This window comes from Ips typographus, unplaced genomic scaffold, assembly GCF_016097725.1.
Source record: "Ips typographus isolate SLU unplaced genomic scaffold, UJ_Ityp_2.0 IpsContig82, whole genome shotgun sequence".
Taxonomy (NCBI): domain Eukaryota; kingdom Metazoa; phylum Arthropoda; class Insecta; order Coleoptera; family Curculionidae; genus Ips; species Ips typographus.
In genome coordinates, this window is record NW_028098581.1 from 187,957 (window position 1) to 205,357 (window position 17,401).

The 17,401-nt window shown below is 38.3% G+C and overlaps 2 protein-coding genes and 2 long non-coding RNA genes across 6 annotated transcripts; all 4 read right to left on the reverse strand.

Annotated features, from left to right (window-relative positions):
• LOC145739951 (uncharacterized) lies at positions 1–657 on the reverse strand. Of its 2 annotated transcripts, none has more exons than XR_014181295.1 (3): positions 449–657; positions 195–279; positions 1–137 (listed from the first exon to the last, which is right to left on the reverse strand). It is a non-coding gene; the product is annotated as an uncharacterized LOC145739951 (long non-coding RNA). The 2 variants fall into 2 exon arrangements; XR_014181296.1 differs by having other exon boundaries at positions 445–655.
• A 5,799-nt stretch (positions 658–6,456) lies between these two features.
• Positions 6,457–8,550, reverse strand: LOC145739953 (uncharacterized). The gene is made up of 3 exons (XM_081995280.1): positions 8,170–8,550; positions 7,941–8,106; positions 6,457–7,881 (listed from the first exon to the last, which is right to left on the reverse strand). The coding sequence occupies exons 1-3, from the start codon at positions 8,234–8,236 to the stop codon at positions 7,209–7,211; spliced, it is 906 nt and encodes a 301-aa protein (XP_081851406.1). The 5' UTR covers positions 8,237–8,550; the 3' UTR covers positions 6,457–7,208.
• A 3,978-nt stretch (positions 8,551–12,528) lies between these two features.
• Positions 12,529–14,606, reverse strand: LOC145739954 (uncharacterized). The gene is made up of 2 exons (XM_081995281.1): positions 14,415–14,606; positions 12,529–14,339 (listed from the first exon to the last, which is right to left on the reverse strand). The coding sequence occupies exon 2, from the start codon at positions 13,835–13,837 to the stop codon at positions 13,118–13,120; it is 720 nt and encodes a 239-aa protein (XP_081851407.1). The 5' UTR covers positions 13,838–14,339; positions 14,415–14,606; the 3' UTR covers positions 12,529–13,117.
• A 2,043-nt stretch (positions 14,607–16,649) lies between these two features.
• On the reverse strand, positions 16,650–17,401 carry LOC145739957 (uncharacterized). 2 transcript variants are annotated; one of them, XR_014181297.1, is made up of 3 exons: positions 17,195–17,401; positions 16,941–17,025; positions 16,650–16,883 (listed from the first exon to the last, which is right to left on the reverse strand). It is a non-coding gene; the product is annotated as an uncharacterized LOC145739957 (long non-coding RNA). The 2 variants fall into 2 exon arrangements; XR_014181298.1 differs by having other exon boundaries at positions 17,191–17,400.

The window sequence follows — 17,401 nt, forward strand, 5'->3', positions numbered from 1 at the left end:
ATAGATATCTAGCTGTATTATTTAAATAATACAGTTCAAACACTGGTTATTACACTTCATTGTTTAAAAAGTTGCCTTAAAAATAGGTACCCTCTTCCAAAACATTCCACATTGGATTTCAGTAGTGCCCTGTCAACCTAAACAATACAAAAATAAATAAGCATGTAATCACAATAAATTCTAGTAAAACTTACCATCTGTAACATTAATGGTTGCTCTGGTTTATTCTTATTGTTGCAAAAGACCAAATCTTCAGAACCTTTGGAGTAATCCTTTATCCTGTAAACATAATCAGTTCAATTTAAGGTAATACCTATTTATTTTCAAATGATTTAATATTATTATTCAACAACAAAATAATACACATCACTACTTGACGGCTTCCTAAATTAAGCCATTAGAAAGCCCATACCAGCTAAAATGAATTTCAAATAGAATACCTACCTACTTGTAATTGTTGAAGTCATAAACAAGCATCTCCAAAACTTTAAAATAGTCTGCGCTTTTTCCCGTCCACAACCTGAAAAATAATTACACCAACACGTAGACGAACACCACAGATAGTTTGAGGCCAGAAAATAGGTATATATTGCAGTATCTGTTATTGCAATATTAAAATAATCAAAGACAAGATATTTCCTACCAAACAAAACAATATTTTAATTAATAATAATGTGAGGTTAGAATAGGAACGAAAACCGATGATCATTTGCCATTTCCCCCTCCACCAGTAAAACCGAAGATTACCGAAGTCGCCCTTACGCTCATCCCGATCTCTCATGTCGCTGTTCTGACCGGTCGCTGTTCTGGCCGGGAAACGCGCAAAACAGCGACCGGCCAGAAGGGCGACGGTTCGGAACCGACCCGAAGTCGCTTCGGGCGAGATCGCGACGTCATCCGAATGGCGTTCGGCAGGCCGCGGTTTTGTGGAATTTGTGGAATGCGGACAGCAGGTCATATTTAATAATGGCGGCTTTGTTTACATGTTGATTGGAAATTTACTCAAATTGTGATTGATTTTTATTACTGGACAGTTTTAGACTGGTAAATCAGAGTTAAATCGATTACTTATAGTTGGGCATGGTTATATTTATCATCAGCCGAGTTTTCCTGAGGAAAGTTGCAACAGGTAAGTGGAATGGTATTATGTAGGACTTATAATTTCAACATTTTCGTTTTTGTTTCAGAAAATCTTTGATAATCTGCCCACACAGCTCATATAGCCAATGTGCATGAAGTATACTGGAACTTTTATTAAGTAACACAATTATTATCAAAGACAGTATTTAATAAAAACCAAATGGAAACCGTTTTTGAAATCTAACTAGTTTTAAATCATCAGAGAGGCAAATACATTTGAAAAAACTGCATCCAGCTTCAGCATATACCTGTTGAGGTATAAATCTAGTTGATTTAGTTACACAATGCTTTAATATGGTAAGTATACATATGTTACATAGTTAATACCTACTTCTCATATTCTCTGTGTACATTTAATTTTTTTGTTTCTAGATCTAGTTGTCTCTTACCCAGAGATTTACCAGTATCTGATATAAAGAATAATACCAAAAATACTACTCTTTAAGTATTTGGTATATAGGGACACCCTTGTGGACACCTTAGGTAGTTGTTCAATATGGTTTTCAAGGTAAAGTTGCTACATTTTATTCTAGTGAATACTTATGATTTGTTTTTATTTGCATACAGGTCATACCAATGCGGAAATAACCAATGTTACCTGCTTTTATATAGTATGTATACAGGGTGTACCATAAGTAATGGGACATAGAGCTACAGCATATTCCTGACATCAAAATAATACGATTTAGCTGAATTGTCCTATACCGAAAGTTAATATTAAGAAAGATACAGGGTGTGAAAGTTGAAATTTTATTTTAGCTTTTTTGTCATATCTTCACGGTCTTTTGATATAAATTATTGAAAGTTGGTATAAAGGGGTTTTGGCAGGCGTAAAATACGATGCTTTCATTTGTTTTGTAGTAGCTGATAGGGGGCGCTAGCGGTAACCATCTCCGTCCCTTCAAGAGGTTCAAACTTTTTTTTACAGAACTGAAACGGCCATATGACTTCAAAATATGATTCTAAGATGTTTTCTACGTAAAAAAGGTATACTTGTTGTAAGTCTTAAAAGTCGACCGTTTTCGAGTTATTTAATCTTTTATTATTGCATGCATTTACATGTACAGCAGATTTTAATTACTATTTTTTTTTAATTCTAAGTAGGATTTGATACAAAAACAAAAAGGGCGTTCATAACAACTAGTTTTATTTTAAAGTTTACAAACATTTTTTAAACGGTCAAATTTACATACAGAAACTGTTATGTGTGTAACTTAAGGGTATACAGCACATATCGTATTAACATACGACAATGCATGCAATAATAAAACATTAAATAACTCGAAAACAGTCAACTTTTAAGACTTACAACAAGTATACCTTTTTTACATAGAAAACATCTTAGAATCATGTTTTGAGAGCATATGGTCGTTTCAGTTGCGTAAAAAAAAGTTAGAGTCTCTTGAAGGAACGGATATGGTTGCAGCTAGCGCCCCCTATCAGCTACTACAAAACAAATGAAAGCATCGTATTTAACGCCTGCCAAAACCCCTTTATACCAACTTTCAGTAATTTATATCAAACGACCGTGAAGATATGATAAAAAAACAAAAATAAAATTTCAACTTTCACACCCTGTATCTTTCTTAATATTAATTTTCGGTATAGAACAATTTCGCTAAATCGTATTATTTTGATGTCAGGAATATGCTGTAGCTCTATGTCCCATTACTTATGGTCCACCCTGTATATCATTCGATTCTATACTTACTTACTTACTTTTTCGTGTCCGAGTCCATACTACAATTTGTCAGCCCAGTATCGGGCTACGTCCAGAGCATTATCTTTAGCAAGCCATAAATCTTCGAGGGAACAGGAGCTTGGGCAGTTCCTGCAAACCAGGAGATGTTCCATAGTCTGCGTCACCCCACAGTCGCATCTGACATCCTGTTCGTTAATAATTCCCCATTTTGCGAGGTTCGTCTTTACAGGGGCAACTCCGGTTCTGAGACGGTTGAGGGATCTCCAGCTCCTCCAGTCCAGCCTGGAGCCTGCTGAGGGTTCTTGTTTTAAGGGGAAGGCTTCTGGTGGGTCTATCGGTACTGTATTCAGGAAGCCTCTACGTGACTTCAATCGCCTCACCGGCTCGGGTGCTTCATAGAGAGGGTGACGGCTATCAAATGTTTGCCTAAATCTTTCGGTGTGTTCGATGGCTAGTCGTCGGGTTGTTGGTGGTTCGCACCCTGCAGCTTTATAGAGCTCATCCAGCGGGGTGGCCCTCATGCATCCAGTCATAAGCCTGCATGTCTCGTTAACAGCAGCATTGATAGATTTGACATGCACAGACCTATTCCACACCGGGCAAGCATACTCCGCTGTGGAGAAACATAGTGCTTCAGCCGTTGTTCTGATCACAGAGGGGTGAGCTCCCCATTTACTTCCCGTTAATTTCTTGAGGAGCTGGTTCCTAGACGATACCTTTTGTCGGGTCTTATGACAGTGGAACTTGTACGTGAGGGATCGGTCCAGAGTTACTCCCAGATATTTCGGTTGGGGTGTGTGTTCTATAGTAAAACCGTCCCATTGGATCTGTAATTTTCTTCCGGCGGCCTTGGTGTTCAGGTGGAAGGCGCATGCTTGGGTTTTCGACGGATTGGGTTTCAGAGAGTTTGCTTTATAGTAGGCTGACATCCGTAATAGGGCATTTTGTAATATCTCTTCAACAACCGGAAAGTTTTTTCCTTGGGCTGCGATGGCCAAGTCATCGGCGTAGAGGAAGTGCTCAGTATCACCAGGTGTGGGTTGGTCATTGGTGTATATGTTAAACAATATTGGGGAAAGAAACACTACCCTGGGGAAGACCGTTTTTTTGTGTCCGCCATCTGCTCTTCTTGCCTTCTAGGCTTACATAGTACCTCCTATTTTGTAGTAAAGATTCGATTACCCTAGTTAACTCGTAATCCTTGGTGGTATTGTATATCTTGGAGAAGAGGGCCCTTTGGTTCACGGTGTCATAGGCCGCTGATAGGTCCACAAAAACTACTCCGGTTATATTCCTCTCCTCAAAGCCCCTCTCAATGTGTTCAGTCAAAGCTAGAACCTGCCCCGTGCATGACCTTCCTGGACGGAACCCTCCCTGTTGTGGAATCAGTCTTTGGTCCACACAGTTCTGAATTTTGTTGAGTATTAGCCGTTCATAGAGTTTGTATAAGTGGCACAGGAGAGAGATAGGTCTATAGCTACTGGCGAGGCTTGGGTCTTTGCCAGGTTTTAATAGTGCGATGACTTTTGATTTTCTCCAGGACTTGGGAATTTGTTTCGTCGAATAGCACCTATTAACTAATTGTAGGATCCACCGCTTTGTTTTATCTCCAAAATGTTTAACCTGCTCCACGCACATGTCATCCACCCCTGCCGCCTTCCCATTTTTCAGACTGTGAATGGCCTCATTAAGGTCCTTAATTGTGAAAGGTGCATTAATAGTTAGAGCTTCACCTTCGAGGTTTCTGTGGATTTTACATGCTCTAGGTTTTCTATACATACTTTTCTGTGATAAGGACTTAAAGAGTAAGAATAAATAAATCTATGAAAATTATAGTCTCTATTACCTACACTACATTACCTACCTACACATTAGAAATAAGTAGGCATGTATCAGTTCATATTATTTGTAAGTTGGTTTAAATGTTATTTATGTCTGGGGTTGTACAACTTTACATTAGTAATTATACTTGTTTTGTAATTTGAAATGTTATATTGTCTACATAATATTATTGTTGTTAAAAAATTAAGTACAAATACAAATAAACTATTATTTGTTAATGGTTGTATTATTTTCCAATAAGCAAACTTAGTTTAGTAAACCGTTTTAAAAAATATGCATATATTTATTATAATGACATACATAATAGGTTTAAAATCAACATCTTATTATTTTTGACAAAATCAAGTTATTGATCATATGTGTATTTAAGGGTGCATGAAAGGTAGGGCTAGGTAATTATTGCTGTGCATATGATAAGCATTCTTGCAAATAAAAACAAATGCTTTTTCAAATATTATCTTGAATGGACAGATTGCAAATATAATCATATATGTATTTTAAAATAGTTATTTTATTTGTTTACATGTTTTGAAATAAAATCTGAAACTATTTTCAACTTTTGAAGAATAAAGGAAAAAATATTTTAATTTTTATCACTATTGTTGTGCACTCGTTTTTAGTGTTTGTTTTTATATTAAAATTTTGCATGTCTGTGAGATTGATATGTAGTGTTTAATGTTTGGTGTGATGGACTGAGTATTACGTATTATAAAAACAATAGTATTATCCTCTGCATTATCTTAATTATGTGAAGTATATGAACGATGTTGAGGTTAGCTATACAGACCACAGACGACAGATGAATTTTATAGGTTATAGGTCACACATTTTTCAGTATGACATGACATACATAAATGTAAACAAAAACAAATATAATGTTTATAATTTGGATTTTTGCCTATTTTTGATTGTGATATAATTGTTTATTGGGATAATTAATATGTGCGGTTTAACCTCTTATGTCAACCAGTTTAAATGTGTATGAGTGGATTTCGTACTTTTGCTCTTAACAAGTACCTATTCGAATATTGTACAGACAGGAAGGTTTACTATGCAATTTTGTGTCCTAAATGGGCTAATGCTCATTTTAGTAATTTTTACAAAATAAGTACGGGATACTTTAAACATATACCTATAACTAGGAAGTGTATGAGAGCAAACCTAGAAAACGATCATTTTGAATATTAGTAGATATATTTTAGGCCAAAAATACCTTTATAAAGTCTTGAAAAAAAAATACATAATTAATATACCTACAAGCTGTACCGAAATAACATAGACATATTTTGGAAGGCGTTAAAGTTATTTTTATAGACATAATTACTGATGCATATCCTGGGGCACACTCATAGGAAAAACTATCTTCAAGGATTTCTCGTTGAAGTATTCCAAACTTCTGAAAAGGCATTGTTTGAGGTATATTCTTGGCGCTAACTTATTTTTCATGTATATAGAAACAATTGAACTATAAATTTTCCATTACATGATTGTTAGGTATGTCAGAGGAACCCACTAATTTAGATGAAAAATGGCAGGATTTATTTGTTTTTTCCTAGTATCTAATTTGCTCTTTAATAACAATTTGAAGTAAGCCCTATCACTTTTTTACCTATGCATATAAGTAGATATCAATCTTTATTTTTCAGTTAACAGTCCAGGTACTTAAGTTGAAGCTTGGGTTACTTTTACTGTGAGTGACTCAACTGATCAAGCAAAATTTTTAAATATTACAAGAAAATTCAAACATTATTTAAATATATTATAAAATACTTTATTATCACATACAAATAAACTATAAAATTAATTAAAATGGATGAGCAAATAAACAAATAAAACATGTAAGACATAATATAATGTATAATCAATATTTAACAAAAATGAAACAAAAAACAAAGAAAAAAAAAATGCCTTACGGCATAATGTCCGAATTTCTCAGTATATGATCAAATGATTATATTTATTCACCCAGTACTGTGATACATAATAACAGTTCACTTAAATTTTAAGTTAAAAATTTTGCAAATATAATCTAAATATTTAAATGATATTAATAATTACAGTGCCAAAATAATAAGAAAGCTGACTGATAACTATATGTATTACACTACTTTGGCTCATTCCTATGTACGTCAATTTAAAAATTGTTGTACATAGGGGACACATAAACATTTTTTGAAACCACCCAAACTTCAAAAACATATGTACAACTAAAAAGTCAAATTTACCAGGAATTAATCTATCTTTATGCCAATCTCCTCGACACACACCGCATCGTGGAGATTGAGCATTGAATAAAATCGCAGTACACATTGAGGAAAGTGCATGACCACACTCAATGACATACTGGATTCTATTAGATAGGCATACCTTACACTGTAGTTCCGGAGTCATATCCTCGTCGTCGTAGGGTGTGGCTTCTAAGGCTGGAACCCATGGGCCGCCAACACTAGGCAGTTCATCCGGTTGGTCGTCATCTCCTAAGGCGGCGAAAAGTCTTCCAATTTCGGCGGGTATTTCTGGAAAATTAAAATTGTGCCTTAGTTACGTTAGGTATTTCAGGAGGAGGACTGGGTGGAGGAATAATTGGGTCGGGAGGAAGAAGCTCGCGACGAGGCGAATCGGGGAGATAAAAAGGAGATGGGGATCTTAAAGGTTCATCAAGATTTAGGTCGGGATCGGGATTAAGTATTAGGGGTTCAACTGGAACTGGATTAGGATGAACGACGGGTCGTTGGAAAGGAGCTGGAGGGGGAGGTTCATTTAAAAAGGGGGCAAGAGGAGGGGGATTATTTAGGATTTGAGGGAGATTTGGCCGTTGGAAAGGAGCTAGAGGGGGAGGTTCATTTAAAAAGGGGGCAAGAGGAGGGGGATTATTTAGGATTTGAGGGAGATTTGGCCGTTGGAAAGGGATGAGAGGCGGAGAATCATGTAGGATTTGGTAACGGTTTTGAGGGACATTTGGGCGTTGGAGAGGGACAAGAAGCGGCTGATTATCTAGGATTTGGTAATGGTTTTGAGGGACATTTGGGCCTTGGAGAGGGACAAGAAGCGGAAGTTGATTAGGAATAGGGTTATTAAATAATTGATGATACAAATCCACTAATTGCTGTCCTGCTTCTTCGATGTCAGCGGCTTCATCCACGTTATTCCACATTTGTAGCTGTCCCTCCATGCCTTGTACAAAGTGTACCGCTTGCCTAAACAGTGCATTTTTTAATATTGTTATTCCTTTTAAAATATAACTAAAGGTACTAGCCTCAAAAAATCTCCAGTTGTAAAACGTCCATCGGCCAATTTGTCCCATGCCTGCCTTATCCGTGCGTCGAAAAGTACATTCTTCCTGGCAACCCTGAAAACTTGCGGATGTCGCTCCAATTGACCTAGCTCCAAAGTGGCGATATCTTGAACATTGATTAGGACTTCTAAATTACAAAAATATGCTGAATGTATACCAGAAATGTGAAAAACATTGTATTCAAAAATACCTATTAAGTCCCAGACACCAGGATGTCTCACCAGCTTACTGTTTAGCTGCCTGTGGTAAGCCTCCATCACGTTGTTCGTCCGATGCCTCTGTCCGTAAACGCTGAAATGTTGGGGGGGTGACTCGTCCAATCCACTGTCGTCTAATGTAGTTCCGGAATTCGCCGAAAATTGGTTCCCGTTCCCGATCCTAATAACAGATAAAATTGTAAGTAGCTTAATCGCTCTTTATCAATATCCGTTATATGGACAGAACCTGTAACGAATTAAATGAACTTGAACCTTACCATCTGGACGATTACTTGAACACATAGAATCTAGCTTTTTTCTCATCTAGTATAAAGGATAAAATTTGAACCACAAGTTGTAATTAGGTATACATTATTTTCTTTTGTTATATTTTTGTTTTTTTTTTCTGACGCACTTCATTTTGTTATATGTATGTGTTGTGTCTTGGGCTCTTGGGATTTGAAGAAGACTCTTTCAATGGGCACTGCATACATTTATTGATCACATTAATATATATATATATATATGTACAAAGACAATTTTTATTAAGACCAACATGTGCCCTCGTTCATGGTTGAGTAGCAAGAGAGATGGCGGCCCATCCGTCGTCCACCGGCTTCCCCCACTGTCCAGTGTTGCCGCTTTTCGAGGGAACGCAATACATCACATTTCCCTCCCTTCTTAATCTATAACTATACTATATGAGACAACACATATGTGCGCCATGACAATCGAAAGGTAACCAGGCCTGCCCCATACAATACTAATTAGCATACTCAACTAAAGAGTCCGGGACTTCCTACCTAATCCTTGATAAAGTCTCTCAGATGAACAGACGGTTTCGACGCGCGCCCCGACCTTGTGGTGACGCCACCCTTAGCCGCAGGTCCACCCCCTGCCTGTGTACGCTTGTCGTACCTGCACTCTATGACAATGCTGTCTCTTCTCTGACTGGTTTCTACGCCTGGATTTTGTAATCCGGCGCCGGCACCAGCTCTTGTGTCTTCAGTTGCAGCTTTTGAGGGTGTTTGAGAGCCTACATCTACGAACACCTCCTCATCTGTTGAGGTTTCGCTGTCAAGATGCCCCACTGGTGTCTCATTCGAGTTTCCTGTAGGAGTGGCATCCTGGTGGTAGTTACTCTGCTTTCCTTCTTCTGTCCACCCTGCTGCTATTTTTCCCGGTTTTATTGAGGGTTGTCGCGGTTCTGCTGCCTGTGAGCACTTTCTGTTGTCCGCTTGGTCAATAGCGCCTCTCACGATTATCTGATTTTTGTGCCTCTTCCACAGCTGTCCAGTCGGCAATCTGCACAACACAATCTGTACGTGGTTGCTCCTATCACTCTCTCAATGACTGCCTCAGTTCAAGCTTTCTTATTTATTGTTCTCAGTTTGCGGCCAAGCATCAACTCTGCTGGGCTCACTTTGGTAATGCAATGGGGAGTGGTTCTGTAATTTAAAAGAAATCTTGCAATTATAGTGTCAATGTCAGTGTTGCTATTCCTCTGATCGTTCAGCGCAGCTGAAATTTTGTTTTTGAAGGTCTTCACTGCGTTTTCGGCTGCTCCATTGCTTTGACTATTATAAGGAGGGATTGTCACATGTTTGATACCATTCTTTGAGAAGAATAGTTCAGTCTCTGATGCTACAAAGGTTCTGCCATTGTCTGAACAGACCAACTCGGGCAACCCGAAGCATGAAAACACTCTTCTGAGGTGCTTGATCAACTCTGACGCAGTCATACCCTGGACAGGTACCACTTCTGGCCATTTGGTGAATGCGTCCGTGAGCACCAAGTAATTTTTATTCTTGAATAGCAAGTAATCAATGTGAACTCTCTGGAACGGTCTAACAGCTACTGGCCATGGAGTTACGACCTTTGGTGGGTCAGGCTGCGTCTTGAGACATGCAACACATGATTTTATAAGGTTTTCTATATCATTATCGATGTTGGGCCACCAAACATATGATCTAGCCAGCTGTTTGGTCTTAACAATACCTAAATGGCTGGTATGAAGTAGATTTAATACCTCTTTCCTGCATGAGCTCGGAATCACCACTCTGTGGCCCCACATAACCATGCCCAATTCCTCATGAAGTTCATCCCTCTTTGAGTATAAGTTCTTCTCTTCTGCCTGCAGTTCCTTGGGTTTGCAAGGCCATGTTGTCTGTGCGTATCTTACTACCTTCTTCAAAACTCTGTCTTTCTTAGTCTCCTCTCTAATCTTCTGCGCGTCGAGTGGCCAATGCTTGCTGGTTTCGGCAAAGCTTATAAAGCATTCGGGCTCAATCTCTCCCACGTCCGGCGGTAGCTCGTTCTTGCTGTCTGGTAATCTAGATAAACAATCGGCGATAAAATTGTTTTTGCCTTTTATGTATTCTATGCTATAATCAAACCCAGACATGTACAACGCCCAACGCTGTAACCGATCTCGACTTCTTACTGGTATGCCCTTATTTTCGCCGAAAATTCCCAACAGTGGTTTATGATCGCAACGCACGATGAAACGATGCCCGATCAAGAACTGCTGAAAATACTTCAGTCCAAAAATGATAGCCGCTGCCTCCCTATCTATTATAGCCATTTTTTTCTCGGACTCAGCTATAGTCCTGGATGCCATGGCCACTGGCCTTTCACTTCCGTCGGCCTGTCTATGGAGCAACACCGCCGACAAGCCACTATCGGAGGCATCAGTCTCCAAAATCGTAGTTTTAGAGGGATCGAAGTGGGTTAATACTATGTCCTGGCTAATTAGTTTCTTTATTAACTTAAAGGCATTTTCACATGTGGTGTTCCAATTTACAGCTTTACTACTATTACTTACGTTGTTCTTCAGAAGTTCGTAAATTGGCTTCATTATGCTTGCCAGGTTCGGTATGAACTTAGCATAGTATTGCACCAGCCCACAAAAAGATCTCACCTGTGTTACTGTGGTCGGCCTTGCTGCATTTTCTATTGCTGCTACCTTCTTTTCGCACTTCTTTAGGCCTTCTTCGCCTATTACGTGTCCCAGGTATTCTACTTCTCTCTCGAAAAACTTGCATTTTTCCGGCCTTACGGTAAGCCCTGCTTCCCTCAATCGCTGTAACACTTCTTCACAGTTCCTAATGTGCTCCTGAGTGCTCGCGCCAGTGATGCATATGTCGTCTGCAAACACGGCAACGCCTTTTAATCCCTGCAAAACTTGCTCTATCGTCATCTGGAAAAGAGCAGCTGCTGGAGACACCCCAAAAAGCATTCGGTTTGGCCTGAAAAGACCTAAATGAGTTGTGAGTGTCATTGCTTCCTTTGACTCTTCTGAAAGCATTAACTGTGTATATGCCTGATTGAGGTCCAATTTAGTGAACAACTTACCGCCCGACAACTGATCAAAGATCTCATTTATGCGAGGTAAGGGGTAGTGGATATTTTTGTCTAAACATTTATTCACAGGCGCCTTATAATCGCCACAAATTCTTACCGTTCCGTTGGCCTTCCTGACTGGCACTATCGGAGTTGCCCATCTTGAATTTGTCGTCGGCTCTAGAATGCCTTCCTCGACCATACTCTTTATTTGCTCTTCCACTTTTTGTCTGTATGCCAGGGGAACTGGTCTATGCCTGAGAAAAATGGGTCTCGCCTGCGGATCTATGGGTATTGTGACCTTGTCGTATTTGTAAGTTCCCAAACGATTCGTCAAGACATCGGGGTATTCCTTCAACAGCCTGTTCCTGTGAGAACACTGCAAGACTAAATTAACGTTTAATGATATATTGAAAGCACTGAGAAAGTCCCGGCCTAACAAACAAGGTCCTATGCTATCAACTACATAAATCTTTATTGTTCTTACTTTGCTGAAGGCTCTTACATTTGTCACAAAGTATCCTAATGGCCTAATCATTGACCCTGTGTAACCACGCAGCAGTATGTGATCTACTTCAAGCTGAACATTTGGAAGACCCTTTTTAAACACTGACCTGCTTAGTGTGGTCACACATGATCCAGTATCAACTTGCATGCTGAACATTTTCCCCATAATTTCAACCTGAGCAACAAATCCCCCTGAACAACCCTTATGTGTATCTACCTTAAACATGTCCCTTACGACCTCTGCTTCTTCACTTGCCTCCATCAGAGCATTTTGTCCCCTCACTGTGGCTCTGCGACAAGCTCTCTCCAGATGACCCTCTACGCCGCATCTTCTGCATCTGTAGTTTGCATAACGGCAGCTTCCTGGGTGGTTCCTGCCGCACACTCCGCACTTTGATGGATTTCCCATCTGTTTAGCACTTTTGTTATTCAGAAAGAAGTAGTAGTCCATATTCTTTCAGTGGAGTCGCAAGAGTACGAAAGGAAGGAAATGACAAACAGTCTTCTCCACAATACTTTATTATGACCTTAGATGGTAAGGTCTGCTCAACAAGTTTCGGTCACATAAATGACCATCTTCAGGAGCTTAAATCGATCGATCAATGTGACTACTGTCTTTTTACAAGGGGAGAGACAGAGAGACCCATGTTATAACGAATTAGTGACTATAACATAGTTAAGTAGGTGAACAATGCTCATTATGGAGAAAAAACTAGCAAACTAACAAAGCATTTTGTTTCCTGTTTGATCGCCTCTTCAGTGGATGGTGCACGAGTTTTAAGATCTTTTTTTCCCCCCTAGGGTCTCACCCAGCCCTAAATGGGTCTAGTTTAAGTTTTTTGTTTAATTTTAATTTAATGTGCTATAGTTAGTTTTTTTTCTCCATAATGAGCATTGTTCACCTACTTAACTATGTTATAGTCACTAATTCGTTATAACATGGGTCTCTCTGTCTCTCCCCTTGTAAAAAGACAGTAGTCACATTGATCGATCGATTTAAGCTCCTGAAGATGGTCATTTATGTGACCGAAACTTGTTGAGCAGACCTTACCATCTAAGGTCATAATAAAGTATTGTGGAGAAGACTGTTTGTCATTTCCTTCCTTTCGTACTTTTGTTATTGTTTTTCCACTTGTCGCCATTGCCGCCTCCATCTTGGAACTGGCTGCGCGCGCCCTCTGACATGCCCATCGCTATGCCTGCGCGAGCAGCAAATCTTCCTCGGTGACGGTCCGCCCTGTTGCCACTGTTCGCTCCGTTTCTAACCCAATTGACTTCCTCACGCTCGTGCTGGCTACTTTCTCCATTCTTTACTTCCTTCTGTACCGCCAACTTTAAAAGACTCTCTAGGGTCCTATCTGAATCCTCTTCGCATAATCGGTCCAGTATTGAGCCCTTCCTCAATCCTGCCATAAACTTCTCCCTCAAAACGAAGGTCAAATTTCCTTCAAAAGCACAGTTAATGGAAAGTCCTCTCACCCGCACGTACCATTCTTGCGAGGTTTCGCCAGACATCTGAGTGGCCGCCCAAAATTTGCTTCTCTCGCGCCACACGGATACAATGGGGCTGAAGTGACCACAGAGTAGCTTGGTTAGTTCGGCATACCTTTTGTCTTTTGGTAATGCCGGATAAGTCAGTTCACGCAATATGGTATAGGTGGATGTTCCAATTAGGCTCACTAAGGTTGCAGTTTTTACAGGTTCTTCAATTATTTTGTTGGCGGCAAAGTACTGGTCCAATTTCTCTTGGTATATCTGCCAATCATCGGTGGCATGGTTGTATTCCGCCATGGATCCGATCAATGCTGCCATCTTGAATATCGCCGGTCCGGTCGGTCCTTCTCCTCGTGGGATCCTAGCCCTTTACTAGTTTTCGGCTAAGTGTCCCATCCTCGTCGCCATTTGTTGTGTCTTGGGCTCTTGGGATTTGAAGAAGACTCTTTCAATGGGCACTGCATACATTTATTGATCACATTAATATATATATATATGTACAAAGACAATTTTTATTAAGACCAACATGTGCCCTCGTTCATGGTTGAGTAGCAAGAGAGATGGCGGCCCATCGGTCGTCCACCGGCTTCCCCCACTGTCCAGTGTTGCCGCTTTTCGAGGGAACGCAATACATCACAGTATGTATTTATACGCTGTAACAATATTGAAATAAAGAAATATTATTATTATTAAATGCATCTATAATCCTGTCCGCAGGTAGAAGTGCCAACGCGTAGTGCTTCCTCAGGTAAACTTTATGGGCTGCCTCCTCTTGAATTTGCCGGGTTACACCTAGTTCCTTTGCCTTGCGCATTAAAGCCTTAAAAATAAAATAACCAGTGTTTTTAACATAATTTTTCTACAAACAGCAAATAATAACACCATTTATGCATACCTGGCAATAATGAAAAAAACAACCTTGTAGAGTCACATCTGGATATCTTGCCTTCACTGATTCGTATAGTCCCACTTCATAGTCCGTAATGACAGTCCCTCGGATGCAGGTTGGAAAGGTCTTCGCGATGTAGTCAAATACTGCGTCATAGAGTGTCCTGGTCCGGTTAGCCATGAATACATGGACCAAGGGAAATGCCTATAAAAAAAAAGAAAATACTCAATAATAAAAGGTTTATGAAATAGACACTAGGCCATCAGATAATACAGTATAATTAAATTTTTATCCAGGGCTTGTCAAAAATTCATTTTTGTTAAGCCTGAAGCCTCCAAAACTTTTAATAATTAACTCCTCTGTAGTTGCTGTGTTTCCAAGATCACAATATAGACTATAAAATTATATTATATTATAAAGAGAATATAGAGAATAAAATTTGTTAATATTATAAAACCCGAAACCAACATACTATAAAAATCATATAGTTTAGTTAGATACAAAAACCAAAACCAAACAGCACTAGTAAGTACTGGCCGTCACTGCCGTCAGTACCGTACTGTCATGTGTCCCCTGTCAACAGAGTCAATAAATGGTACTCCCATTATTGTACTCCTAAGGGACAGGTTTTTCAATTTTGGCTTTAAATTTAATTTAATTTATAAACCATACATGCACCAATTTTGATTGACAAATTTACTGTTAAAATAGTGTATTTGCAACCAGCTATAATAATTATACTATAGAATATGGTACTAGTGTCAGTGATGTTGTGATAGGTGAAAGCGCTTTGACCTATATTTTACTTCAGAAATTAAAGGATTTAAAAGTTGCTTTTCTATGATCACAAGATCAAAATTAATATTATTTTTTTGTTTAAAATCTTTAAATTAGTTTTAAATCTATCAAAGTGATAAAAAAAGTTCAATAAGTTATTAAAGGTTATAATATGGAATAGTCAAAGTGAATCAGTTCAATTCATCAGTTACCTTGCACTGTGTAAAAAAGTGCTAATACATTACATTTACTGTACTGTAAAGGAAAAATATAAGCAATAAAGTAACATATTATATTTACTTGATGTGGTGTGGCAGACAGTTGTTTGACTAAGAATTTGTACCACCACTGGCTTTGTTGATATTTGATAAAACAATGAACATGGCACGAACAGACGACACAAATCATATTCATGGTAAGTTGTTCATAATCAATAAAATCAATCATAAAAAAATAAAATATTTAACCAAGAATTTTATATCTACCAAAAAATTTTCTGTATGACAATGACAACATAACATGCCAGTGTGCTTATCTGTGAGTCGTGTAATACAGTGTATATTCCATGAAATTGATATCACAATATTATTCAGCCTTGTTGGGATATTAACATTTAGAATGTGACAAAAAATTGTATTTTATTATTTTTACCAGAATGCTGTTAAGTAATTTTTGATTTCATACAGAAAATTTTGTTTTTTTAAATTTTAAGAGTTATGTCACATTTCAAGCAAAAGGTGAGTAATATTTTAGTAATATTATTATTAAACACAATTCAATTTAAAAAACTTAATGAAACTTACATGGTCCATGCATGTTCCAAAAATGGTTAGTATCTGGGAGAATCTTGGTCTTCTCGGTACAGCTTTAAAGGTGCCATCTATAAAAATGTATTGCGAGTCCACGAAGTTCTGTAGAAAGTCGGCGTTTCCAAATATAATAGCTTCAGCGTCTCCAGCATTCACAGATCCTGAAAAAAACAAACCACTAGCACAGTTGCTGTATCTAGGCCACTCACCTGTATTCAAAATCTGGGACAAGTCCGCTAGCGCTTGGGGAATGTGTGGTGTGTTAATCTGCCGCCATCTCCTCATTCAGTCTGATGGAGTTGAATGTCACCAATTCAGCTCCTTCGACATTGCTGCAAGAAAAATCAGATTATTACAATTTTTTTTTTTTATTTATAATATAAAAATATATTTTATGTACACCTACTTTAAGGAAATTCTATCATAAATGTTCTTGAGGTTTCCTCTCTCCACAGTACAGGCATTTCTTAGCTGAGTCCTCAAAAGTTAGGCTGCTGCTGCTCCGTCGACTCTTGGATGGTTGTGGTGGGGATTGATGTCCTGGAATTCTCTTTCGCCTTGTACTTTTCCTGAAGCTGAACATCCAGTGTGAGGGTATTGGCAGGTGTAGTAACTATACAAAGAAAACAAGGGTCAGGTCAGTCAGGTCTTTTATTCAAGCTGCTTCTACACTTTTAAAGATTTGTCTAAATGTAATGGTATATGTAAATTACAAATAACATAATAAAACCATAAGGAGTAACAGCTATAGCATAGATATCTAGCTGTATTATTTAAATAATACAGTTCAAACACTGGTTATTACACTTCATTGTTTAAAAAGTTGCCTTAAAAATAGGTACCCTCTTCCAAAACATTCCACATTGGATTTCAGTAGTGCCCTGTCAACCTAAACAATACAAAAATAAATAAGCATGTAATCACAATAAATTCTAGTAAAACTTACCATCTGTAACATTAATGGTTGCTCTGGTTTATTCTTATTGTTGCAAAAGACCAAATCTTCAGAACCTTTGGAGTAATCCTTTATCCTGTAAACATAATCAGTTCAATTTAAGGTAATACCTATTTATTTTCAAATGATTTAATATTATTATTCAACAACAAAATAATACACATCACTACTTGACGGCTTCCTAAATTAAGCCATTAGAAAGCCCATACCAGCTAAAATGAATTTCAAATAGAATACCTACCTACTTGTAATTGTTGAAGTCATAAACAAGCATCTCCAAAACTTTAAAATAGTCTGCGCTTTTTCCCGTCCACAACCTGAAAAATAATTACACCAACACGTAGACGAACACCACAGATAGTTTGAGGCCAGAAAATAGGTATATATTGCAGTATCTGTTATTGCAATATTAAAATAATCAAAGACAAGATATTTCCTACCAAACAAAACAA

Coding starts and splice junctions, on each gene's coding strand:
- LOC145739953 (XM_081995280.1), bottom strand. CDS start 8,236: ATGGAGGCTTACCACAGGCAGCTAAACAGTAAGCTGGTGAGACATCCT. Junction 8,107..8,169: donor TGGTGTCTGGGACTTAATAG/GTATTTTTGAAT, acceptor TTTGTAATTTAG/AAGTCCTAATCAATGTTCAA. Junction 7,882..7,940: donor ACAACTGGAGATTTTTTGAG/GCTAGTACCTTT, acceptor TGCACTGTTTAG/GCAAGCGGTACACTTTGTAC.
- LOC145739954 (XM_081995281.1), bottom strand. CDS start 13,837: ATGGCAGCATTGATCGGATCCATGGCGGAATACAACCATGCCACCGAT.